The sequence below is a fragment of the Monodon monoceros genome, unplaced genomic scaffold, assembly GCF_005190385.1.
Source record: "Monodon monoceros isolate NGI ecotype Baffin Bay Population unplaced genomic scaffold, NGI_Narwhal_1 Super_Scaffold_9, whole genome shotgun sequence".
In the NCBI taxonomy this organism is placed as follows: Eukaryota; Metazoa; Chordata; class Mammalia; order Artiodactyla; family Monodontidae; genus Monodon; species Monodon monoceros.
Window position 1 is genome coordinate 44640935 of NW_021703786.1, and position 26357 is coordinate 44667291.

The 26357-nt window shown below is 48.9% G+C and overlaps 1 protein-coding gene across 3 annotated transcripts; it reads left to right on the plus strand.

The window, feature by feature from the left end:
- The first annotated feature begins 1443 nt into the window (after positions 1-1443).
- Positions 1444-19224, plus strand: DHRS7C (dehydrogenase/reductase 7C). Of its 3 annotated transcripts, none has more exons than XM_029212763.1 (6): positions 1444-1567; positions 1786-1945; positions 9914-10026; positions 12255-12465; positions 14362-14454; positions 18960-19208. In XM_029212763.1, the coding sequence occupies exons 2-6, from the start codon at positions 1792-1794 to the stop codon at positions 19166-19168; spliced, it is 780 nt and encodes a 259-aa protein (XP_029068596.1). In that variant the 5' UTR covers positions 1444-1567; positions 1786-1791; the 3' UTR covers positions 19169-19208. The 3 variants fall into 3 exon arrangements, with proteins under 3 accessions (XP_029068596.1, XP_029068594.1, XP_029068595.1); XM_029212761.1 differs by lacking the exon at positions 1444-1567 and adding an exon at positions 17573-17728 and having other exon boundaries at positions 1785-1945; positions 12252-12465; positions 18960-19224; XM_029212762.1 differs by lacking the exon at positions 1444-1567 and adding an exon at positions 17573-17728 and having other exon boundaries at positions 1785-1945; positions 18960-19224.
- The last annotated feature ends 7133 nt before the right edge of the window (positions 19225-26357 follow it).

Genomic DNA, 26357 nt, shown 5'->3' on the forward strand with positions numbered 1-26357 from the left:
AGCACAGGCTCCAGACGCGCAGGCTCAGTAGTTGTGGCTCACGGGCCCAGCCGCTCCACGGCATGTGGGATCTTCCCAGACCAGGGCTCGAACCCGTGTCCCCTGCAGCGGCAGTCAGACTCTCAACCACTGCGCCACCAGGGAAGCCCTTGTTTTTTTAATATAGATGATTTAGAATATTGCATTAGTTTCAGGTATACAGCACAGTGATTCAGTTGTGAGTTTTGTTGTTTTTTTTGCAGATTCTATTTCATTATAGGTTGTTACAAAATATCGAACATAATTCCCTGTGCTATGCAGTAAATCCTCGTTGCTTATCTATTTTATGTATGGTAGTTTGTATCTGTTAATCTCATACTCCTAATTTGTCCCTCCCCGCCTCCTTTGGTAATCACAAGTTTGTTTCCTAGGATTGTAAATCTGTATTGTATATACATTCATTTGTATTATTTTTATATTCCACATATAAGCGGTATCATATGGTATGGGTCTTTGACTTATGTCACTAAGCATAATAATCTCTAGGTCCAGCCATGTTGCTGCAAATGGCAACATTTCTCTCTCTATATATCACATCTTCTTAAGCCAGCCGCCTGTTAATGGGCACTTGGTTGGTTTCCACGTCTTGGCTATTGTAAATAGTGCTGCTATGAATTTTGGGGTGCATGTATCTTTTCAAACTAGTGTTTTCATTTTTTTCTAGAAATATACCCAGGAGTGGGATTGCTGGATCATGTGGCAGCTCTATTTTTAGTTTTTTAAGGAACCTCCATACTGTCTTCCATAGCAGCTACTATCTCTCTCCACTTCTAATCCTACTGAGTTTCCTTAAGTAATGAAAATATTTGACATTTGGGATACGTTCTTAGTATTCTCAATCACTAAAGATAACGAGAGTGATCTCAAGAGTCTGTTGTTGAGATGCAGTATGTTATTTTGTTCTCCCAACAGTCCTGCAAGATGAGACCGTTGTGACCATTTTAGAGATGAGGAAGCTAAGGCTCAGAAACGTGGAAGCACTTGACGAAAGAGGAACAGCTCCAAACTGCTCTTTCCCATAGTTCACGTCACACTTCCAAGTGTTTCATTCTGCAACAGGCTCCACTCCGTTTAACAGACTTTCTGTGCTCTTCACCCCCAACTGGAAAGGGAAGGCCAGATGGCTCACTGCCACACCGGTCTGAGCTACACGGAAGCTACCTGATGGGAGGGTTATAGGAAGAGAAGGCGAGGGTGTTCGTGCTGAAATCCCAGGTCCCAATCCCTAATGCCCAGCCCCAAACTGCAGAGGAACCTCTAATAGTGAGGCACCCGGGAGAGCTTTAAAAGGCTTGGCAGGAACTCTGAAATCAGAACACCCGGCCAGCATGTGTTCCTGAATATCAGAAGAGACACTATATTTACCCCGAAAGCCCTGTAGTGCACAGAGAGCTATAAATAGCCATTAGGGCCCAAGCAAGTGGCCTTAACACATGGCTTTCCTTCCAAAAATGCAGACCCATTTTAATTAAATTTGTAATTAACCTTTGGGAGGGCAGGCCGGATTCCAGCTGCTTCTGGAGACGCCGTGAGTAATTTTCTCTTCATTGGCCACTTGGGGATTAGCGTGCCGGCCAGGTGTTCTTGGAAGCAGCCCTCTGGGAGTCTGCACAGAGCCCGGCTCCCTGGACAGCGGGCTCCGGGCTTGGGGCATGAGCGCGGCCGGAAGCCTCAGGCCTCCCCCTGCCCCGTGTCCCGATCAGAGTCTCTTTGCAGAGCGGATTCCTTCTTCCCATTTTCCCCCAGCACAAGATGGGAGTCCCAGCTGTCCTCATGCTGCCCCTGGTGCTCCTGGGAATCAGCGGCCTCCTCTTCATCTACCAGGAGGTGTCCAATCTGTGGTCCAAGTCAGCAGTGCAGAACAAGGTGGTGGTCATCACCGATGCCATCTCAGGACTGGGCAAGGGTAAGCAGTTTGCCCCCACTTGTGCCCACTCCTGCCCTGAAGGATGAGAGGCAACAGGGTGGCGTATGGGTGAGCCCACTGGGCAGGTCGGGGGTGGATCGAGGCTGTGTTCTCTCCCAGCATCTGTCATTAACCAGCAAGTGTCTTCTTTCTTGGAGGCTGCAGCTTTCTCGCCTGAGACATGAGGGGATTGGAGTATCTGAGGTTGCAAACTCACAGTCTAAGGGCCAAAATCGGTCTGCAGATTTGTTTTGCCTCCAGGGGGGTTTCTAGAAATTTCGAAGTGCAAAGCCCTCAGCTGGGGCAGTGAACTGGTGATGAGGCCAAACTTGGGGGTGGGGTTGGAGTCTTGGCTCCCCCACTTACCAGCTGGTGATGCACTGCTCAGCCTTGGGTTTCTCATCTGAAAGCAAGGATACTAATACTTTCTGCCTCATAATGCTGTTGTGATGAGTAAACGAATTAATAGATGGAGAGCACTTAGAACAGTGCCTGGAACTCGAGTGGGCACCTCTCAAGTGTTAGCAACGGTGATAATTATGCAGAACGTGCAAACACCAGTGTGCCACACACCCCACTAGTCCCTACTGTCTCACACTCGGCCTGATTCTCTCAACCACATCACCTCCTGGCCTTGAAGGCATTTACGTTTGCAACTCCTGAATCAGATGGTCTCAGAGGGCCCTTCTGCTGGCGGCATGTGTGACATAAGAGATAGTAAATGCCCTTAGGTTTTTAAGATTCTCTCTCATCCCTAACAATGGTAGCGCAGCCCCATGTGTCACATAGTTTGGGTATCATTTTTGCTGTTGTTTTTGTTATTTTTAATCAAGTGTCGAACCCACCAGCCAAACACTCATTAGGTCACTCAACCAGTATCTGTTGAGTCCTCTACATCCTGAAATGAGCACTGCCCCTTCCAAAGAGGCCCGCTGGTGGGCTGGGCACCCACTCCCATGGTGCTACCATTACGAGAACATTTGTAACCTCCCATCTGGGAATTCTCTCGGATTCTCCTTCCCCTGGGCACCCCAAAAGCAGCCCATCTGCATGCTTCAAGAATGGGTTCCATTTCAGTGGGTGATCGACCTGGGTTCACCACATGAGATAAAAAAGAAAGAGTAAGGCAGTAAAACTAGGTTCTTATGTGGCCCCTATGTGGGTCCCAGAAGCAGTTCCCAAGGAGGATATCCAGAATCACTAGACTCAATACTCACAATGGACAGGGGGACACAAATTCCATCTTCCACGGGGACAAACCAGGCACACACGTTTGCCAGTCAGACCAGACACAAGACAACAGGGAGTAGTGAGTGCCCTAGGGAAATGGAGCAAAGACACCCACCCAGAGACATGCAGAGTCAGTCTTTGGGGAAGACCGTTCTTCAAGCAGAACACGCCCACCTAGCATCAGGACAGCTGCCAACCTGAGACCCCTTCATCACCTTCATTCCCTGGCACCTCGATGGCTCCTCCCTTTTGGACGGTCCCTAAGGCGCTGGTTTCTGGGTCGCACGGCTCCTCACAGAAATACACTACCGTTAGTGGCGTATCTGGGTATTTCTCAGTTGGTCCAGGGCACGGACTCTCTTGGTGAATGATCCATGGGTGTGTGAAAGGCATGTGCATTCTGCTGCTCATGAATGAAGTGAGTTACAAATGTCGATTCGATCCTGTTGGTTGAGAAGGCTGTTCTATAACTGTCCTGATTTTCTGTCTTGCTAGACAGGACTTCTATCTATTGCTGAGAGATGTATATTTGGTTTAGTAGTCTTGTTCATTTATTTTTAAAAGTCTCATTCTATTATAAGCAAACACTGTACAAATCAGGTGCCCAGGAAGCACAATGGCATTTTCAGAGGAATATGGTCTAGTCTTTGTCATGACTAGTGTCACTGATCTTTTTCACTGTCTCTTACGGACTCACCCTAGAAAGAAATGCAAAGCAGAAAAAAAATAAAGTCCGAGTATTTAGAAGTAGCTTGAGAAGCTGGGCATGGGTGACCTTAAATAAACGCTTAGCCAGGACATGCTGCTGACCACAGCGATTCTGGGTTCAAAGTGCTCCGTTTCTCAGGTCCAAGGCAAGAAAAAAGCGAAGGGCACCAAGCGGATGTTGTAGGCTACACACAGCCCACAGTACATGCCCAGTCCCACAGAACCTGACTGAACTCAGCAGGTAGCTCTGGACAGCATCGAGGAATCCAGTTCCCAGGTGTCTGAAACCAGACAGATAGAGATCAGGACTTCTAACCCTCACTCCAAACCCACACAATTCGGCCAAGTCAGGGATGGGGTCACCTTGGACCCATTGTGTCTGCAGCAAGAGTGACTCTCAAAATACTTAACCACTGTACTTGAACTGTTTCAGAGACCACAGACCCTGCCTATGTTTCATCACCTCTAAGATGCACGGTTTTTCCCCTTTAAACGTTTCTGAAATTGAGCTAATTGTCTCTCAGTCAACGGCATCTTACAATTGTCACGGGCCATCCTTGTGCATTTTAATATCTCTGAAATCAGAAAGCCTCTTGCAGGCGGGTGGCATCTTAGGTTTGAGGAACTATGGAAATAAGGGCTCCATGTATTAATATGTTTGCTGAGTGAAAAAGAACAAGCCTGGCGTCCACGTGCTTGATACAAGATATAGGTTGTGCTGAGCTGATAAAGAATAAAATAAGAACACCTGGGTATTACACCTAATGCCTGGCCTTGGCAGAAAGGACCTATTTGGGAGCGTGCCTTTGGGCTGCACCAAAGCAGTGATGCACCACTGGGCTCCAGCCTCCCGGGTCCACCTGGCAAAGGTGAGGTGTCAGCAGAGAAGGGGGGGAAATGGGTGATGGTAACAAACACCCATGGCTGCCTCTCCTAAGGAGGTCAAGGCCACGGGTTTGGTCTGGCTCCTGGCCACAGACCCTCACCCTGCCCCAGTGGCCAGCCTGTAAGAGTGCCCGTCATCAGGGACAGTAGAGCCCCAACCTGCTCCTTTGTCAGCAGCGGAACAAGGGACCCAACGGGAATGTCAGCACTTGGGGTCCCTCCTGGCTTCACCACTCACCAGCGGCGGGGTGGTGGGTGACTCCGCTCCGCTCACTGAACCACGCCCCTCTGGTTTGTGAAACATGACCTCCACGAATGCCCACACCCAGCACAGCTGCTGCCGCCACTCAGAATTACAGCCCAAACGCGCGGAGGGTAGGCATTCCCCCTCCAGGTGAAGTTTCTTTTAGCGAATTGTGTCATTATAGGAACCACATATATTAAAGAGGATTTTTCAAGAAAAAAGAACCGAAAACACACCCAGAACCCCACCCACTCGGGAACTCTTCATCCTATTTCCTTCCAGCAACTTTATGATGCTGAGATGTATCACCATCAGGGGGCAAGCACACATGGGGGGAGGGGTATAGGGAGACAGCCCACCCCGGGTCTCTCATGCAGAAGGGAAAGTCTTCCTTTGCATCTTGATTTAAAAAGAAAAAAATCAGACAGTCTCGTAGCTTTTCTGATCACTATTAGATTATACCAAACCCTTTGGTCACGATAAATTCCCAAACATAGCTTTGATTCAGAAACTGCAGTGCCCAGTCCAATACATTGATAAACGTGTCCGTTTTCGTTGAAGTTCAAGTTTCCTTCTCCCTTGCCATACCTGCCCCCAGCTAGGGCGAGTTGCCGGCCAGTTTGCTGCTCTTTCTGACCCCTCTGGGGGTGGAGGGGCAGGAAGGAGAGGAGAGAAGGAAGACAGGAAAAAGTCTCAGCTGACTGACACTCTTAGAAGCCGGCTTCGAGCTCCATGCCTGGCACACATTTAAAACCGAGTGGAGGGCTTCCCTGGTGGCGCAGTGGTTGGGAGTCCGCCTGCCGATGCAGGGGACACGGGTTCGTGCCCCGGTCCGGGAGGATCCCACATGCCGCGGAGCGGCTGGGCCCGTGAGCCATGGCCGCTGAGCCTGCGCGTCCGGAGCCTGTGCTCCGCGACAGGGGAAGCCACGGCAGTGGGAGGCCCGCGTACCGCAAAAAAAACCAAAAACGAAACCGAGTGGATTCTTTCTCTCATGGGCTCTATTGTGGGTCCTTCAGAGGTGCCCCCTGGGATATTCACCTGCACTTGCCGCGGGGCAGGTGCACTCCCCTTGCTCAGTTCCCGTGCCACCCCTGGTTTGGGGCAGTCTGTGCACGTACGCCCTGCGTTAGAGTCCCACTGCCCTCCTCAGAGGTCTTCTGGGGCAGAATTCAAGAGCTCCCAGCCAGCTCATGATTCACCTCTGGTCCAAGTGGTTGTGGTGGATGGGAGGGTCCTTCAGTAAAGAGACCAACCTCTGGGGCAGCCCCAGCTCTCCTCCCTCTGCTCTGGGATAGTTGGTGACGCCCATGAGATTCCCCAGGTGCAACTCAGACATCACTCCGGGCTCCCGGCTGCAGGGAACTCACAGTGTGTGTTCAAATGGTCACTCTCTTCTCTCTAGGATGGAGATAAGGGGCAAAAACTCACCTAACGGTGTTCTCTCCACAAACGCCCTCTTTCCAAGTCCCCTCTCTCCTCTGCCTTATCCGTTTGCATCCTATTAGGAGTAAAGGGTATTCATGAAACAGGGTTTCAGTAATTTTCTTTGACAATCTGCATCTTGGACTGTCACTTTGGAATTTTATATCTGATCTTGGAAATCCCAATTTTAAATCTTGTTACATAATCATAGGTGCAATTTAACAACCAATAACACACAGAGTCAAGTGTTATGGCACTGTGTTAGACACACTGTTTGAATCTTTTTAAAAAAACTTACTATATTGTGAGATTTCCATGTTGGTAGACCCACTTCTGCAACATCAGTTTTAAAGCCTTTGAAATAACCGATATATAGATACTCCACCATCTCCCTAACCAACATCTCCAACTCTTTATTATTATGATATTGAGATAAATAATAGTTTAACTATTCCATGCAGACATTCTTAATTATCTCCTTAGAATAAATGCCCATAAATAAAATAACTGGGCCATGCTTACTTTTAAGGATTCTTTTAATTTTTCTTCCAAAAGACTGTAGCAATTTACACTACAACCAGCAGTGAATATGTGATTATTACCAATTTTTTTTTTTTTTTCTTTTTTTTGCGGTACGCGGGCCTCTCACTGTTGTGGCCTCTCCCGTTGCGGAGCACAGGCTCCAGACGCGCAGGCTCAGCGGCCATGGCTCCCGGGCCCAGCCGCTCCGCGGCATGTGGGATCTTCCCGGACCGGGGCACGAACCCGCGTCCCCCGCATCGGCAGGCGGACTCTCAACCACTGCGCCACCAGGGAAGCCCACCAATTTTGTTTTGATTGTCATCTTTTAATTTGCATTTCTTTATTATTGGCATTGAACTTCTATCTTCTGTGTATTAGCTCTTTGTGTTTTTATGAATTGCTTACACATCTCACTAGCCAATTTCCTTATTAGGGCCTTTATTGATTTACAAGAGTTCTTTGTGGATTAAATAAATTAACCCCTTTTCCGACATATGTATTATAAATAGACTTCCTCAATTTATCTCCCTCTTAATTTTTATTTATGTTTTCTTCTGTAAGGAAGGATTTTTTTTTTTTAAGGATAAAAACCTGTAAATAATTTGTATTATTTCTTCCTTCAGTGTTGTGCTTAAAAGATCTTTCCCCAAAACAATATATCTCTATTTTCTTCTAGGTCTTTTATGGTTCTATTTTTACGTTTAGTTATTTAATACATTTGGTATATTGTACTTAGATTTTTTCCCTCTCAAATAGTTATCCAGTGGGCCAAAAACCTCTTTTAAATAATATGTTCTTTTCCCGCTGATTCAACGTGCTAACTTTACCATATGCTAAATTCTTATGAATACTCGGCTCTATTTTTATATATATATATATATATATATATATATATATATATATATATATATTTTTTTTTTTTTTTTTTTTTTACTTTTGGCTGCGTTGGGTCTTCATTGCTGCACGCGGGCTTCCTCTAGTTGTGGCGAGCGGGGGCTACTCTTCGTTGTGGTGCGCGGGCTTCTCATTGTGGTGGCTTCTCTTGCTGCAGAGCACGGGCTCTAGGCGCCCGGGCTTCAGTAGTTGTGGCGTGAAGGCTCAGTAGTTGTGGCTCACGGGCTCTAGAGCGCAGGCTCAGTAGTTGTGGTGCACGGGCTTAATTGCTCCACGGCACGTGGGATCTTCCCAGACTAGGGCTCGAACCCGTGTCCCCTGCATTGGCAGACAGATTCTTAACCACTGCACCACCAGGGAAGCCCCACACAGTTATTTCTTGATTCAAGTTTCCCTCTGTCAGCAGAACTGACCACAACTTCCCCCGACCACATCTGTTTCTAGACCTCACTGAGACCTCCCCTCCCTAGAGCCTCCTCCTTTCCTTCTCCATCAGCCCCTCCTGCCTTCACTTCTGCTCCCATCTGGCTTAGACTGAATGGTCCAGCACATCAATTGCTCCCTCTCCAATACCACAATTCCCCTGCCCACAATGCCCACTTCTCAAACCCCTGCCAACTGTCCTGTCCAGCTGGCCCCCTTCTCTCCACCTGCTCCAGCTGTTGAGACTTGCAGGAGAAAATCACACAAACATAAGATCATTTAGAGCCATGGCACACAGGATTTCCAGCCCCTAGTGGGCACCCAGTACTGCCCAGCTACCCTTTGGCATCCCCAGGCAGCCCGGGTCACCAGTGCTTGGTGTAAAAACGGGACAGTAATAGCTACTCCCCTGTAGTAGGTGTTGTTGGTGCCCCTCCTAGATTCCTGTACCTGGCCAGTTCATCCATCCCCAGGTCCTATGAGTGTCAGTGGCCATGGCTCATAGACTTGCCCTCTGCCAGTGGACACCCTTTGTACCCACCCCCGGAGGGAGGCAGCCCACCATCAGTGACTGGTTGACACACGTGTACAAAAGACAGTCCCCTTGCATCCAGGTGGGACAGTCTTGCAGCTGGGTTTACAGTCCAGAGCCTTCCTTGGGTCCAGCCAAAGCTAGACTCTATCCTTCCCCTTCCCCTACCGCATGCCCTTACTCCCTGACAGATTTTCTCTGAAGAACACTCTCCCTGAATTAATCCTGGCCGCCTGAATCCCTGTCTTAGATTCTGCTTTTAGGGAACCCAACCTAAGAAACTGCTGCATGGGATGACTGAGAATTAAATGAGCTAATATATGGGAATCCCTTTCAATAGCTACCCAAGCAAGTGAACTGTCAAAATCTGTTAGCTTTTATTGTTCTTAAATATCACTGTTATTGCCACATAAGAATAATTGTATCTACCAACTACTTCCCAGTTAAGAACATTGGGTGAGGGACTTCCCTGGCAGGCCCGTGGTTAAGACTCCACACTTCCACTGTAGGGGGCACAGGTTCAATCCCTGGTTGGGGAACTAAGATCTTGCATGCCACGCAGTATGGCCAAAAAAAAAAAAAAAAAAAGAAAAGAACACTGGGACATTGGGTGAGTCAGAAATTCATCCAGAGTAAAACTTACTAGACAGCAGGCAGGTTTCCTTTCTTAATAAAAAGAACCCTGGCTGGAGTATCGACCCACAGAGAAAATGTGGAGGAAACTAGTGACATCTGGTCTGAAAAAACATGGCAGCTGTCTCCAACATCTTCAGATTGAGATATATTTAGAGCTGAGCTTCTGGGGGTCTTGTTTGATGGAGTCATCTTTCTGTCCAGTTTAAGAAAGAATGTCCTAATAATCAGAACTACCCAATGGAGGAGGGGTTATTTCACACCCCTGTGAGATGCCCTTCACAGGAGGCAACCGTGCTGAGGCTGGAAACAAGAAGAAATTCCAGAGCAAGTTGAATGCAATGACCTCTAAAGGAACTCATGGCTCTAAGGCTTTTGAATTCTTTGAATCCTTGAATTTGTAAGAAAGAGGGGCTCTCCATCACTGGTTTCATGCACAGTGTGTCCTGTCCTCCTTCCTTCTTCCCCTCAGAGTGTGCTCGGGTGTTCCATACCAGCGGGGCCAGGCTGGTGCTGTGCGGAAAGAACTGGGAGAGGCTTCAGAGTCTACACGATGCCCTGATCAGTGTGGCTGACCCCAGCAAGGTAAGGCCTTCTGGCAGCCGGCATGGGCAACCCCTGGACACCCTTAGCCTTCGTTGCGTGTTACAGGTCAGCTCTTTCGGTGAAATTTGGGTGAAATTTTGCTTTGGAGAAATGTAATTTTTTTAATGTATCTTTAAAATTTTAATTTAATTTATTTTTGGCTGCATTGGGTCTTCGTTTCTGCTTGGGCTTTCTCTAGTTGCGGCGAGCGGGGGCTACTCTTCATTGCCGTGCACGGGCTTCTCATTGCGGTGGTTTCTCTTGTTGCGGAGCCGGGCTCTAGGCGTGCAGGCTTCAGTAGTTGTGGCAAGTGGGCTCTAGAGCGCAGGCTCAGTAGTTGTGGCGCAGGGGCTTAGTTGCTCCAAGGCATGTGGGATCTTCCTGGATCGGGGATTGAACCCATGTCCCCTGCATTGGCAGGCGGATTCTTAACCACTGCGCCACCAGGGAAGTCTGGGGAAACGTAATCTTGACACAGGTAAGTCTGCCAAGTTGGGGGTTGGCTCATTTTGACCCCTCATCGTGCCTCTAGCCTCTGAGCCTCCCCCGCACCCCGCCCATTCTATTTAAGTCAGATTCAAAGAGGATCCAGAAAATATGGTATGTCACAGATATGGGCTCTGTTTATAAACACTCATGGCTGATTTTTTAAATAATACTTCAAATAATATTTCCTTCAAAGAGGGAATTCCCTGGCAGTCCAGTGGTTAGGACTTGGCGCTTTCACTGCCATGGCCCAGGTTCAATCTCTGGTCAGGGAACTAAGATCCCGCAAGCCAAAAAAAAAAAAAAAATTTTCCTTCAAAGAAATCAGGGATGTGAAGTCCCCTTCCATGAAGTTACACAGGAGGTGAACACATTTCAATGCAGCTGGGGTTTTCAAAGCATTTCCGGAGCATTGTTTAAGAAATTGCTTTCTGGGGCTTCCCTGGTGGCGCAGTGGTTAAGAATCCGCCTGCTGATGCAGGGGACACGGGCTCGAGCCCTGGTCTGGGAAGATCCCACATGCCGCGGAGCAACGAAGCCCATGTGCCACAACTACTGAGCCCACGTGCCACAACTACTGAAGCCCGCACGCCTAGAGCCGGTGCTCCGCAACAAGAGAAGCCAAGGCAATGAGAAGCCCACACACCACAATGAAGAGTAGCCCCCGCTCGCTGTAACTAGAGAAAGCCTGTGCGCAGCAACGAAGACCCAACGCAGCCAAAAATAAATAAATAAATGAATTTATTTGAAAAAAAGAAAAAGACATTGCCTTCATAGAGTTCTCTTCAGGATTTTTTTTTTTTTGATCTTTTCCCTTGATGTTGAATTTGATTTTGGAAATAGCCAAAAATCATTCAGAACTAACTCTGGTATTTGAGGAGATGGAGCGACCAGGGTAACACAACATAGTCCAAGGTATGTTTCTTGGGATCTTATTGGGTATTGGTTATTAAGTAGTAAAAACGAGGTTCTGAAGTCAACTGTGTGGGAAATACTGAGTTAGGCCAAGCTTGTCTGACTAATTTCTTTACTGCAGGACTTTTCAGGGCCTTTGCTATGCAAATGTGCATTGTGTTATCTCCAAAAAGAACATATGATAGTCTGCATTTCCCAAGCAAATTTGACCAGGGAACCTTTTTTTAAGGCCGTATCTCAGGGCTAGTGTTTGTCAAACACCGGGATTGCATTCACCATATGGTAAAATCAATTTTTCCATCTGTATCCCTTCTAACCCATGAGAATCCTGACGATATCAAATGTTTAGGGCTGAACACAAATGCCTGGCACATAGATGGTGTTCCAAAAAAATTGTGCTGACTGTATGATTTTGGCCAAAACTTAAACGTGGCTACAAAGTACTGGGCAGATTCTCTTGTGGCTTGGAAGCCAGTCTGAAAGCGATTTCCAAAAAGGAGCTCAGAAGTGTTATAAGAAATGACATCACCAGCAGAATCAATGCATGGCCTCCACTTGGATTTCTCAGGTCCGGCCCCTTGACCAGAAGTTCAGACTTATGACTGCATGTTTGCGTGTTGGGAATGTTGTTGTTGCTCTGGTCCCCAAGGATGCATTTTCTCCATCAATTTCCTTCCTCCCAGAGTCATCTCTGCTTCTTCCTCATCATTTGTTTGTAGTCATTCCATGAGTTCTGAGTTTCAAAATGGGTGGCTCTCAGATTGAAGGGTCCCAAGGGCTGCGGGGATGTACCCACATGTGTCTTGACTCTCTCATTGGCCCAGCAGACATTCACCCCAAAGCTGGTCCTCTTGGATCTCTCGGACATCAGCTGTGTCCAGGATGTGGCCAAAGAGGTCCTGGATTGCTATGGCTGCGTGGACATCCTCATCAACAATGCCAGCATGAAGGTGAAGGGGCCTGCCCATAAGATTTCTCTGGAACTCGACAAAAAGATCATGGATGCCAATTACTTTGGACCCATCACACTGACCAAAGGTCTCGTGAGTTTGACCTTCCCACTGGCTGCTAGAGGGGGCTCTGTTATATTTCCAGACAGTCACCCAATTCTGGATGGAGCCTCCAGCCCCTCTTTCAGAAAAATCCCTGCTTATTTGGTGAAAGCTTTCAGCATCTGACTGTAAATGTTGATGGAAGAAAAGGGATTGTGAAAGTCTCTGACTGGTATATTCCAACCTTCCTCTCCATCAAGTCCCCTCCCCAAGCCCTGCCCTTTTCTCCTCCTTTCTTACTCATATCCATGGCTCCCCTCCAATCCCATCCCACATCTCTGGACCATTGTCTTCATCCCCTGCAGTTCTTTTTTTTTTTTTTTTTTTTGCGGTACGCGGACCTCTCACTGCTGTGGCCTCTCCCGTTGCGGAGCATACGCTCCGGACGCGCAGGCTCAGCGGCCACGGCTCACGGGCCCAGCCGCTCCCCGGCATGTGGGATCTTCCCGGACCCGGGCACGAACCCGTGTCCCCTGCATCGGCAGGCGGACTCCCAACCACTGTGCCACCAGGGAAGCCCCCCTGCAGATCTTTTACTATATCGACCTTGTGGTTGATCTGCTCCTAATCATGACAGTTGGTCCAAGGTTGAAAAAGAGTTTATCTGCAAGAGACCCAGAATACTGTCAATCCCTTTGCAGAAACAGGAAGGCAGGAGGATGTCTCCCTTTTAAAGGTAAAATGGTGGTTCCTGTGTGGAGATTTCTAAGGGTCAAGTTCAAATGCAGATCTGAAGCTGGAGTTAGGGGTGTTGCTAGAGATGACATGGAATAGAAGCAAGAGTTGAAGCCCTCCTCACATCCCAAATAAAGTTTATCAAAGCAGAAGCACAAAAGGGAGAACATAAGCATGGAGAACGTCTACATGTAGGGAGTAGTGTGTTTGGCAAAGGCTGAGAAAGCATGATCTTAGAGCTGCCTTCTCTACGGCCAGAATCTCCACGATGATGGGATTCTGAGAGCTGTGACAGCTGAAGGGAAAGAAGTACTGGGAGCAGAAAGATGACTCCCCAGAGCTTCTAAGATGATGCCCCAGAGGTTACAGTTTCCTCCAGCCCAATCGCTGTGGACACACCAAGCAGGCCAGCCAAGGTGTGTCCTTCACTCAACCTCTGAGAGCTCAGGGTCCCTGGCACCACGGTGAGGAATGCAAACTTAAGTCTTCTGATATCTTCTGCCATCTCCCTATTCAATCTGTGCTATTATTACTCCATATCTTTTTCTAAATTTCCTCATTTATAAGTTAATTCAATTCAGGAGAAAATCTTTACCATAAATTAAAAGCCCGTTTCCCTCTCCATCAATACAAGAAAACCTGAAATCAGAACAAAGCAGTAAGTTCTCCCAAGACAAAGGGCTGAGGTCTTTCCTCTCTTTTTTTAAAAAAGATTAGCACATGCAAGAGTAGTATTAAAGACCCATTGGAACCAACTTTCCTACTGGAAGCAATAGGACAGTTGAAAAGGGATTACCTTTCTCACTATTGAAATCAGTGTCACTCCATGCACATGGATGGGTCATTTCAAATTACCCAGGGACTCCCCTGGGGGTCCAGTGGTTAGGACTCTGCACTTCCACTGAAAGGGGGCCTGGGTTCGATCTCTGGTCAGGGAACTAAGACCCTGCATGCCACATGCAGCGAGGCCAAAAAAATTAAATAATAAAATAAAATAAAATAACCCAGCAATTCTCCAGTCAAGCCCAGCCCACTCTTAGGAAACACTGGATAAGTGGTAACCAGGGTCCATCCCATCTGTGTCCCACAGTAATCTAACTGTCAGGGAGGTAGAGGAGCCCCCCGTGATGAGGGGAAGGGCTCTGCCTGATGCTGCCTGACTCAGTCTCAGATTCGTAACCGTGATTCTTTGTCCTGTGCTTTCCAGCGCTGCTCCCCAACATGATTTCCCGGAGGACCGGACAAATTGTGTTAGTGAATAACATTCAAGGGAAGCTTGGAATCCCATTCCGTACAGCCTGTAAGTTGCTAAGACAAACATGTTTCGTCCTATGTTATATGTCTTTTTTTTTTTTTTTTTTCTTGCGGTACGCGGGCCTCTCACTGTTGCAGCCTCTCCCGTTGTGGAGCACAGGCTCCGGACGCGCAGGCTCAGCGGCCATGGCTCACGGGCCCAGCCCCTCTGCGGCATGTGGGATCCTCCCAGACCAGGGCACGAACCCACGTCCCCTGCATCGGCAGGCAGACTCTCAACCACTGCGCCACCAGGGAAGCCCTGTTATGTGTCTTATAAGACAAGAGATGTGTGTCTAGGACTAGGCGTGGGGTTACACTGGGGAAGAGGGTCCAGAGATGAAAGCATCTGTTGGCTTTTCTTTCATCCCTTCAGCTCCTATTTTTGACCATCTACAGCACACAGGTGACTATGGGAGATAAAGATAAGCCCTCCCCTCAGCCCCCAGAAGCTCACGTCTCACAGGCGGTCAGGACACATCCTGGCTGGACACGATCAATGCCATATCAAGGTCACGCTCCTGACATGGGTGCACAGCCCCAGCTCAGATGCCCCCTTCTCTATAAAGATGCCCCTGGAGAGACAGGAATGATTACAACTGGGAAAGAAAGGAGGGGTGCACATCCCTAAAGGGGAGAGGGATGGAGAGGTTCTGAGGAAGGAGGAAGGAGAAAAGGAAAGGGACACAATTCCAGGGAAGGCTCGAGAGAGAATTCCAAAGGTGAGACTCCTCTAAAAAGTCCAAGGAGGAGAGGGACTTCTCGGTGTATGTTCCTGGGACCCAACTGGGAGAATTCTGGAGACATTCCCACCTCCCATTAGGTAGGATGTGAGAAGGTGGGGGAACGTGTCTCGTACGTTTCCTTATGGCCCAAAGTACCATGCACAAAACCGGAGCTGGGTAAGTAAGTGTCTGGGGGGTAGAAAGGTGAGAGGGAGAGAGGAATGAAGAAAGGGTGGGTGGGGTGGCCTGATGTAGTCTTCTGGGGCCACCACAACAAAATACCCCAGGGACTTCCCTGGTGACACCGTGGTTAAGACTCCCCGCTCCCAATGCAGGGGGCCTGGGTTCAATCCCTGGTCAGGGAACTAGATCCCACATGCACTACACAACTAAGGGTTCACAGGCCACAACTAAGGAGTCGGCGAGCCGCAACTAAGGAGCCCACCTGCCACAACTAAGACCTGGTGCAACCAAATAAATAAATAAATATTTAAAAAAAAAAAAAAAGACCAGGTGGCTTAAACAACAGAAATGTATTTTCTCACAGCTCTGCAGGCTGGAAGTCCAAGATCAAAGTGTGGGCAGGCTTGATGTTTCCCGAGGCCTCTCTCCATGGCTTGCTGATGGCCTGCTCCCCGGGTCCTCACATGGTCTTTGTGTGGGGGCACCCCTGCCGTCTCCTGCTCTTCTTATAAGGACACCAGTCCGATTGGATTAGGGCACCACCCTAACAGCCTCATTTTAACTTAATTACCTTTTAAAGCCCCTTATCTCAAAATACAGCCACAATCTGAGATACTGGGGTTAGGACTTCAACATATGAATTTGGGGGTGGGATACAATTCAGCCCATCATATCCCCCTAATAGTGTTTTACTTTCCTTTTCTCGTTTGCATTAGTTAGGCTAAGCCGACAGTGCTGTAAAGACCTTTATTCCTCCTCCATATAACTGTCTAAATGGGATGGCCCAGCTCAGCGGGCATCACTGTTCCTCACGTGGTCACTCGGGGGCCCAGAGTCGTGCCAAGTCACAGCTTTGCCATCATTTTCCACCTGGTCAAAGCTAGTTCCCACCCCACGTGGGTTCCTGCTGGCAAGAAGAGGGCGTCGTGCCCATACAGCACTGCTCACATCCTGTTGTCGAGAAGCCAGTCACATGCTTACCCCCCTCGCTGCAAGGGATGCTGGGAATTGTAGTCCACCTGTGGGCCCAGGATGGGGAGAAGAATAGAGCTGGGTCCACACAGGGCAGTCTTTGCCACGTACCTCATTCCGTCTCTGCCCCAGCCCATCTAGAACCTCACCACTATTCCTCCCACTCACAAACATACGTGTCATTTTCAGCAGGTGGATTACTTTCCACTTGCTCGCTGCCTTCATTCATTCAACAAACAGCAATCGAATGCCTAGAACCAGGTGCTGGGGACACAGACAGCAGTGACATGATACAATGTGGCGCGGGCAACACAAGTGGCCCTTTGGCCTCCAACTAACAGGGAGCCCAATGCACTGCTTTCCTTGGAACATTTCTTTTTTTTTTTTTTTTAATTTATTTTTGGTTGCGTTGGGTCTTCATTGCTGCCCACAGGCTTTCTCTAGTTGCGAAGAGCGGGGGCTACTCCTGGTTGTGATGCATGGGCTTCTCACTGCGCGTGCTTCAGTAGTTGTGGCTCCTGGGCTCTAGAGCGCAGGCTCAGTAGTTGTGGCACACGGGCTTAGTTGTTCCGAGGCACGTGGTATCTTCTCGGACCAGGGCTCGAACCCGTGTCCCCTGAATTGGCAGGCGGATTCTTAGCCACTGCGCCACCAGGGAAGTCCTAGCTCCTGCATTCTTAACCCTGATGGCCTCAGGACCTTGGAGAAATCACTCTCTCAGGGAATCAGCCTTCCCGGCTGAAATGTTTTATATATATTTTCTCACTTGGATAGGGTGATATTATCCCCACTTTATTTATTTATTTAGCCCATTTTATCGATTTTTAATTTTACTGAAGTCTCGTGGATTTACAACGTTGTGTTACTTTCTGCTGTACCGAAAAGTGACTCAGTTACACGTATACATCCTCTTTTTCATATTCTTTTCCATTATGGTTTATCACGGGATATTGAATATAGTTCCCTGTGTATTATGCCCATTTTAAAGATAAGAAAACTGAGCCTCTTTAGGTAAAAATGAGTCACTTGCCCAAAGTCACACAGCGGGCAAGTGGCTAAGTTGGATTCCGTCTCATCTCTGCATCTGTCCACTGCTTCACAAGGGCTCTCTGTTCTCATCTATGAAGTGAGGGGCAGGTGACTTGAGGCCTCTCCCAACGGAGCTCGCAGGGATGTGTGTCCCCAAGGCCCCTCCTGGGAAGCACAGCGGGACCCACGCCCACCCCTGGATGGTTTCTCTTCCAGACGCCGCGGCCAAGCACGCAGCGCTCGGCTTCTTCGACTGCCTGCGGGCCGAGGTGGAGGAATACGACGTCATCGTCAGCACCGTGAGCCCCTCTTTCATCCGCTCCTACCACGTTCATCCAGGCCAAGGAAACTGGGAGGCCTCCATCTGGAAATGTGAGCTTTCAGAGCGAAGCCAGAGGGACAGGGGCCACGGAGGGCTCTGGAGGAGGGGGGGGGTCCAGGGGGGTGTTCCTGAAGCATGAGACTGGGGACGGTGAGGCCCCTGCACCCAGCTAACAGTTGGGAGGGACACCAAAACTTAGGTCCTGAGGCACCAGGTAGATGGAATCCTAACCTGCAATCAGCAGACCGAAGCCGGGTTGGGCTCCGTCAGTCACAGGCTCTGTGACCTTGGCCACTGGGACTGCCCGCCTCTGGGCCTCAGTTTCCCATGTGGAATAGCCAGGATTTGGTCTTCGAGAACTTCCTCTTCCCCTTGTTCTAGAAGGCAGCACAGAGAAACTCAGAGTCTGGCCCTAACTGCCTGCACGTGCAGTTCGCCTCAGTCACATATTAAGCAACTCCCTTCATCTCTCTGCCTCTGTTTCCCCTTTGGAAAATGAGGGCTAATGGTAATACCTAACTTGTAGACTCGTAGGGAAGACTGAAAGTTCCAGCTCATAGAGGGGTTGGAACAGCAACCAGCACATCCTGAGTGGTCTGTAAATGCACCTATGATCAGTATTCTAGAATGCTCTACACAGAGCAGCTACCCCCTGCCCGAGGCTCTATCTACATTAGGGAATCAAGATGAATCAAGACGTGGGCAAGGGCTTCCCTGGTGGCGCAGTGGGTGAGAGTCCGCCTGCCGATGCAGGGCACAGGGTTCGTGCCCCGATCCGGGAAGATCCCGCATGCCGTGGAGCGGCTGGGCCCGTGAGCCATGGCCGCTGAGCCTGCGCGTCCGGAGCCTGTGCTCTGCAACGGGAGAGGCCACAACAGTGAGAGGCCCGCGTACCGCAAAAAAAAAAGACGTGGACAAGAGGTTCCAGGAGGCTCTGGACAAACACAGCTTCGCAACAACTGTAAACAACAGCCCCTTCATACATCTGGCAGCTTCCTATCTTCTAAGCTCTTTCTCATCCCCTCCGACGGCTCATAACCATCCTGGGATGTTAACGGGGCAGGAGACTGCGCCTACGTTACAGATGTGGAAGCTGAGGCGCAGCGGGTAAAGTGCCTCCCCAGGGCGCACAGCCAGCAGACGGCAGAGTTGGTCCCAAGACTGAGACTCCAGAAGCTCACACCCGTCCCCACCCCGGGGGGGGGGGGGCAGGGGGGCGGGGCTCTGACTACACCCCTCCTCCCGAGGCTATAAGCCCTGCCCCTCCTGGGGGCTTTTCAGTCTTTTTCAGGAGACTGACCTACGGTGTGCACCCCGTGGACGTGGCAGAGGAGGTGATGCGCACGGTGAGACGCAAGAAGCAAGAGGTGTTCCTGGCCAACCCCATCCCCAAGGCTGCCGTGTACCTCCGCACCTTCTTCCCTGAGGTTTTTTTTGCCGTGGTGGCCTGTGGGGTGAAGGAGAAACTCAACGTCCCAGAGGAGGGTTAACTGCAGGAGGCCAAAAGGGTCACCCCGCAGGGAATAAAGGCTTCAGGGGCAGTTGAGAGGTCCTCCATTCTCTCAGCACTCGGGGCCCCAAACAATTCCCCAACCTGCCCACCACCTGTGGGAGATGTGCACCATCCCAGTGAGGATGGCCCGGCGATCAGCCCAGTCGCCCTGGGCCCCTGGGTGTCTCCCACGTGACTTTCCCAGGACACACTTCCAGAAGCTTCTCGACCCTATAGAGTGACAGCCCGGCAGAAAAACAGGAACCATAATGGGTCCAACTCCCAAATACTCGCACTCCCACTGTGGCCATCAGCCTGCCCAGGACCTCAGAAAACCACCTCCATTTTACACAAGGGTGACCTGCCCACTCTGCCCCCAGCCACAAAAGCTGAACTTGGCAACTCCTTAGGGCAGCGCTGTGAAACTGAACTTTCTGGAATGATGGAAATAGTCTGTCATCTGCAGTGTCCAGTATGGCAACCAACTAGCCACGTATGGCTGTTGAATACCTATAATGTGGCCTGTGCAGCAGAATTTTCAATTTTATTTAATGTGAATTAATTTCACTTTAAATAGCCCCATGGGGCCAGCGGTTCCCAGGTTGGCAACACAGCAGAGCTGTAATCCTCGGTCCCGGAAGCATCTCAGAATCAGCCCTTTCCCTGGATTTAACTGGTCCAAAGAGGAGCCCAGGCACAGCGGCTTAAGGTGCAACAAATCTTGAGAACTTCTGCCCCGGGGGCATCCAGCTCATTCAAGCCTCTTCTTACATTCTCAAAGCAAAATTCATTTAAACCTGCCATCCTTGTTGTTGGTGGGTGTTTCTCTTAGTGTTTCTTAAACAAAACAGTTAATGATTCGTGAAATCTTGGAAAGTGTAGGGTACATTGTTGGCACTGATAATTGTACCTACTGATTCAAACTTTTCTAATATTTACAGATGAAAGAGGGCTCAAATTTCCTCCCTGAACCCAAGCCATTTACGAAATTAACACACACGGTACATGTCTGCATATATATATATATATATATATATATATATATATATCCCTGAATTTAAAAAGCAAAATGTCCAGGATCACGTGATCACCAGGGAACCCAGGCTACCTCAGGATAAGGCTGCTGGTCGGGATGCGTCACCAGAATTTAGGAGGGACAGCTGAGGCAGGGCAGGCCTAGGGTCAGCAAGATGACCTTCTATGTTACTACTGCTGTTGGGTGCTAGGACGCTAGAGGTGCTTAGGCCAGAATGATGGAGGGTCGGTAGGGGCTAGGAGGTGGGGGACGGACAACAGCATTGGGAAAACGACTGAAACGTGATAGGTGGCCAGAGACAGAGACAGCAGCTTTGGGGCAAGAAGGGCCGCGGGCAGCCAGTCCTGGGGTCGCACCAGGGCTGGGCTCCAGGTCTAGCTTCGCCACGCCCCAGCCCCGGGCCTGGGGTCCTGACCCGCTCTCTTTGGGGCTCTGCCTCCTCTCAGGTTGGAGCGGGGCTGAGGGGACCATCCTTTGGTGGTGGGAGGAGGGGTGGATGGGCAGAGGGGGCTGCCTCTGGGAAGCATCCACAGGGGCACCAAGCCAAACGCTGGGAAAGCAAAGACTGGAAGACTCCAAGGTGGGGGAAGACCTCAGACCCCTGGGATTTCCCAAAAAAAGACACGTTGAATGATGGCTCAGGAAGAAGGACCTTCGTGTCAGTGGGTCTGCTCCGCTGTCCCTGCAGCCAAACAGGGTCAGAGACCTGCAGGCAGACGCAGCCACAGCAGGACTGAGTGGCTGGCCCCCCAAGCTCCCTTAAGTTGAATTTCCTGTCCGTGGACTTTGGTCTCCCTTTGGATACCCCCTATTGCCTTTAGGATGTCCCTGTGTCCACATAGACCCGCTTCCCTCTCAGGATGGGGCATCTCACCAGCCTAGCAAATGAGAAAACCTACAACCCTTAGGCTGAAAACACATGGAAAATTTTATTCAAGTTGTGGGGGGGAAAGCATCATGCAATAAGAGGAATGGCCACCAGGTGTCACTGTGGCTCCAAACCTATTTTATAGCTTCCCCCTCGGAACAGAAATCCAGCACAGCACAGCAGTAACAAGCCCACAGAATTGCATGCAATTCATCGTCTCCAACGAGCATTCCCCTCCAAGATCCCATCTGGTCTTCACATCAACCCTGAGTCACTGGAACAGCCGACAAATCTATTTCACCGATGAGAAAAATGAGGGTGGTCATGCTCTGTGGGATACTCTTGGCAGAACGAGGGCAGCCTGAAGGCGGTTGGTTAGCCCCTTGGGACACAGAAGGACTGGACCTCAGAGGCCAGTGACCGTCCCAGACCACAGAGTGAACCAAACACTGATTCACCCGAGTAACTAGAAAGTCCTATTTCAGGTATAGTTAGATCTAGGCATCCAAAGGATGCCACCAGGATTCAGGGTTTTTGTTTGTTTTGTTTGTTCTTTGTTTTGTTTTGCCATTTCTCAACAACATATTCTACTGGGTGGGCTTCATTCTCAACAGGTTCTCCCCATCCTCATGACAAGATGGACACCAATACCTCCAGGCTCACATCCTATAGACTGAGAAGCCAGACAGAAAAAGATTCCTCTTTCCCCCTAGTTCCAACACCCACCTCGTCATGTAGTCATCTTGAAACCACCACGTGTGTCTGATTGCTCAAGCCTGGGCCACGTGCCCACTCCAGGGCTGGAGAGGTGGGGCAGCTCTGTCTGATGGACAGAGTGGGGAGGGAGTGATTTCCCAAGAGAAAATTAAGATGCTCTTACAACGGGCTTCCCCGGTGGCACAGTGGTTGAGAATCCGCCTGCCAGTGCAGGGGACATGGGTTCAATCCCTAGTCCGGGAAGATCCCACATGCCGCAGAGCAACTAAGCTCGTGTGCCACAACTACTGAGCCTGCACTCTAGAGCCCGTGAGCCACAACTACTGAGCCCGCGTGCCGCAACTACTAAAGCCTGCGTGCCTAGAGCCCGTGCTCCACGATGAGAGAAGCCACTGCAATGAGAAGCCCGCACACCACAACAAAGAGTAGCCCCCACTCGCCGCAACTAGAGAAAAGCCCGCGTGCAGCAACGAAGACCCAACACAGCCAAAAATAAATAAATAATTTTTTAAAAAAAATTTAAAAAAAAAGATGCTCTTACAAGAAGAAAGGGAGAACACACTCACGGGCAAAACAAGCCTTTCTTTGTAAACGCTTATCTCTGGAGAAGACAAGGAAACTTCTGAGCATTTACCACCTACCTGCTACCTTACGAGGAACTTTAACACGTCACCTTATGCAATGTTACCAGCAAGCCTCCAAGACCGATATTAATGGTTCCATTTCTACTGGTGAAGAAAACAGGCTCAGAAAGCTGGGTAGGTAGTTAAGCCCAAATCACAGAGCTGGTCAATGGCAGAGCTGGGACGTGGGTGGAGATGGCTGGAGCCTTGCAGCTGAAGATGACCAATAACCTATCAGTCCCTTTCGTCTTAGAACTGGGTGAGGTTTCCAAATGCAGGGTCAGATCACCCCCACCTTCCTGGTGTACCCTGGTCAACAGTGGTATTGGGGGAACTCTGGGTTGCAAAGTCAGTCAAGGAGTTTCCATTACAAAGGCTGAGGTACAGTGGGGAAGTTTGGTCTGGATTTGGTGGTGCTCTGTTGCCCAAAAGGGAAATGTACAAGTATATAAACAGTAGAGGAATCTGGAGGATTTAGCAGACGCTTTTGGTGCCCTGTGACCCATCCCCCCACCCCCTGTCCCCAGTGTCAGCGGTAGCTATGACGGAAGGCTCCCACACCTGCCAACAGCAATCCAGCTCACCTCTCCACTTCTCTGCCCTGGGGGGCTTTCTCTAAAGCCTGAGGGTCCCTTCAACCCTTGTAGGTGCAGTCCTGAATTGCACAAGAGTTAACGTCCCCGGGGAGGGGTACTGTTCACCCAGCAGGGGACAGGAGTTGGTGGGCAATGACCCAACCTCTCACACTTTGGAGGACAAATCTGAAGCACCTTAAGAAGTGTTTTGCACACACAGCAGGTGCTATCGAAATATTCGTTAGCTGCAACTATTACATGTTATCTTTTGCAGTAAGAGATGTAATCAAGTCAGCGGGAGCTTGGTTAACTCACCATCCCTGTGTCTGTTCACGACAGGTGGTGTCCTGCTGACAGGATCTGGAAAGCAGGATGGAGCTAGCATATACCTCTGTTTGTTCCCAGAACTGTAATTCTGTAACGTGTATAGATTACGATCTCCTCTCCTCTAGATGTTCGATCTCCTCTGGCCCTTGGAGCTTCTGACACTGCCAGTATGACTTCCCAGCCCAAGATTCTGGACTTGCAAACCCTTCCTTCCGCTAGTGGAAGAGAGTGGAGTGGAGGATAAAGCAAAGTAGTCCCAGACCTGGAGGACACGCTGGGAGTCAGGAGGGAGTTATCACCACCAGACCAGGGTCCAGACCTCAGGAGCAGGGAAAGGTCCAGGCAGGGTATCTGGGCTTCCAGAGGAGGATGGGAGACCATTTCTGCCACGCTGAGCTAACTCAATCGCTGGCCATGCTTGTATCTGACTCACTGGCTTTCAACCTGCCTCAAACTCCAATTTACAAATGTCCAAGAGCAGCTCTGTAGTTTGAGCAAAGCATTCAAGTGTTTCTGCCATGCTTCCTCCTGAAACATCCCTTGATGTGTACGCCACAGCGTACACTCAGATGCACGGTCAAGGTTGGAACAATGCCCCCAATCTGGGCAGAAATCTAACCCAATCTCTTCCCATGCTGTGTTCTCCCAGCCTTCCCTACCAGGTCCCTGTAGACGGGGAAGCAACCTCAGGGAAAGCGTTACCAAGGAACTTCAGGCATCCTTGTTGAAGATGTGGGATGGCAGATATAACTACCAGCGTCTGTGTGTAACTGCCTCTTTCTATTCCAAATTCCTAGCCTAGGGCAAATGCTCCAATCTGTGGTGTATTACAGAGAAAGCTGCTAACAGTTGGGACCTGCTCATGATATCCAAGGGTATTGGAAAGGGAGAAGCCTGGGGATGCACATCTGAGTCACAACCCAATGCTTTAGGGGACAAAGAAAGTGAGGCTGGGCTTAGGAAGAGCATGGGAGTGAAACATGACAAATGAGTGTCAACAGAGGAAAAAGAACCAGATACAGCAGGAGGACTCCTAGACTCCCATCCCCCAAGAGGGCACGGACAGCTACGTCTTCCCCAGCATCAGTTAAGACTTGAAGAAAACACGGACTTCTTTTGAAATGCAAGCACGTGGGTCTACTGATACACACATTGCCCTCTGGGGTCAGGAGGCAGGTCCCCCTGCTTTCTCCTTCTGTCATCTCGGTTCCTTCTATCTTAGAACTGTTGCTCAAAATTACGTAGCCTTTTTCATGGGGAATAAAAAAGAACCTCATTCTTCCTTAAGAAAAGAACAGTAGCAGAGACACACCAATGAGTCATGCCGTGTATATGAGGAAAAACTTAATTTTTGGAGTCGGGTGTCTTAAACAAATGGTTCCTATCAGAAAGGAAGTATTTCTAGAAAATGGACTGTTGAACTACAGACTCACCAGTAACCTCACCTGTCAAGCCCCAGGACTGGGATCAGCCTTAGCAGCTTTTTGGTAAGAAGTGAGGGGATATTTGTTAGAAGAGCTACTGAAAAGTGTGCAAAGCTCTAGGCAACGGAGGACAGTCAACCTGAGACAGGCTGGGACCCGGGACCCTCTACTGCAGTGCTTGCACCTGGACAAACGTCTCCTCTAGCAACAGAATACAAAGAAACTATAAGAGGCTAAAAATACCTGCACGCAGGCGCAGTTGGGGCAAATTATGAACAAGAAGATACAAAAAGGCCAAAACGCGACTGCCACTTCTGAGGGGCAGGGAGGAAAAGCAGGGTCATGCACATGATCCCTGCACACGGCACCACCAAGCGGGTGGGCAGACCACCTGAGCCGTCGCTCTGGCCTGACCCACTGATCCGCCCCCAGCCTCCCCCATTTAAGGGAGCAGCCCACCCTCCTCGGAGAGTGAGCAAGGGCACCTTTCGCTTGTTTTCGCTCCCTCCTGCTGCTGCACGAGCCCCAATAAAGCCTTGCCTGAATTCCTCCTCTGGCCGCTCATCAACTTCTATTGATTAAGGAGTCCAAGGACCCTAGTCGGTAACAAAGTGATGGTCCGTTGAGACAGGCTCAGACTCTCTAGTCCTTGAAAGTACATGCCCTCCAGAGAGAGACCTGGGGAGACTTCTATTTCCTTAGAGAACAGCAAATCATTTTAATTAAAAGTACTTAAAATTTTCAGAGACAACTTAATCAATGGCTTTCTGATATCAACAGCAACGAGTTTAGATAACAAACAAGGATCTACTGTATATACCGGGAACTATACTTAGTATTTTGTAGTAACCTATAAGGGGAAAGAATCTAAAAAAGAATATACCTATCTATCTATCCATCTGTCTATCATCTATCTATCTGTATAACTGAATCATTGTGCTGTACACCTGAAACTAACATGACATTGTAAATCAACTATACTTCAATGTTAAAAAATGGTTAAATGGTAAAAAAAAAAAAAGCAATGAGCTAAGTTTATGCAGCAGAAACAAAACAAGATCATTTGTCTAACTTGAATAATTCAGACAGTCATTTGCATGTTTCACAGATGAGCTTTTATTAAAATTGTACATAGATCTCATAGTTAATTTTTTTAAAAAAAGAACTTCCTTTTTTCCCAGTATCAAAATAGTTATCTTTTTTAAATACCTTGAAAAACTTTTAATACAATTATTTTGTTATATATTAAATACTCTCCTAAAATCTCAATCATTTCTCTCCCACCTCATTATCCTAGAATCCTGCTTTAGTGTCACTATCACTTTTTTTTTATTTTTGGCATCCTTAATGCTTTATCCCAGAGAAGCATCAAGAGGAAAAGAAGATTTTCCTGTTAAGTCCGCTATTTCCCCAAAAAAAAACAGTTTAAATAGGAGAAACCAATAACAATATTTGATTTGATACTGAAGATTCTTATTAACGAGGCTTCCTCACAGAGTTATGCTCTATGTTTTGCCCACATCCAATCACTCCTTAGCAAAAGTACTCAGGCCCTGAAATTTAAACAAAACAGCAGTTCTTGCCTCGAAATGGTTATGCTGACCCACTAAAGCCCTC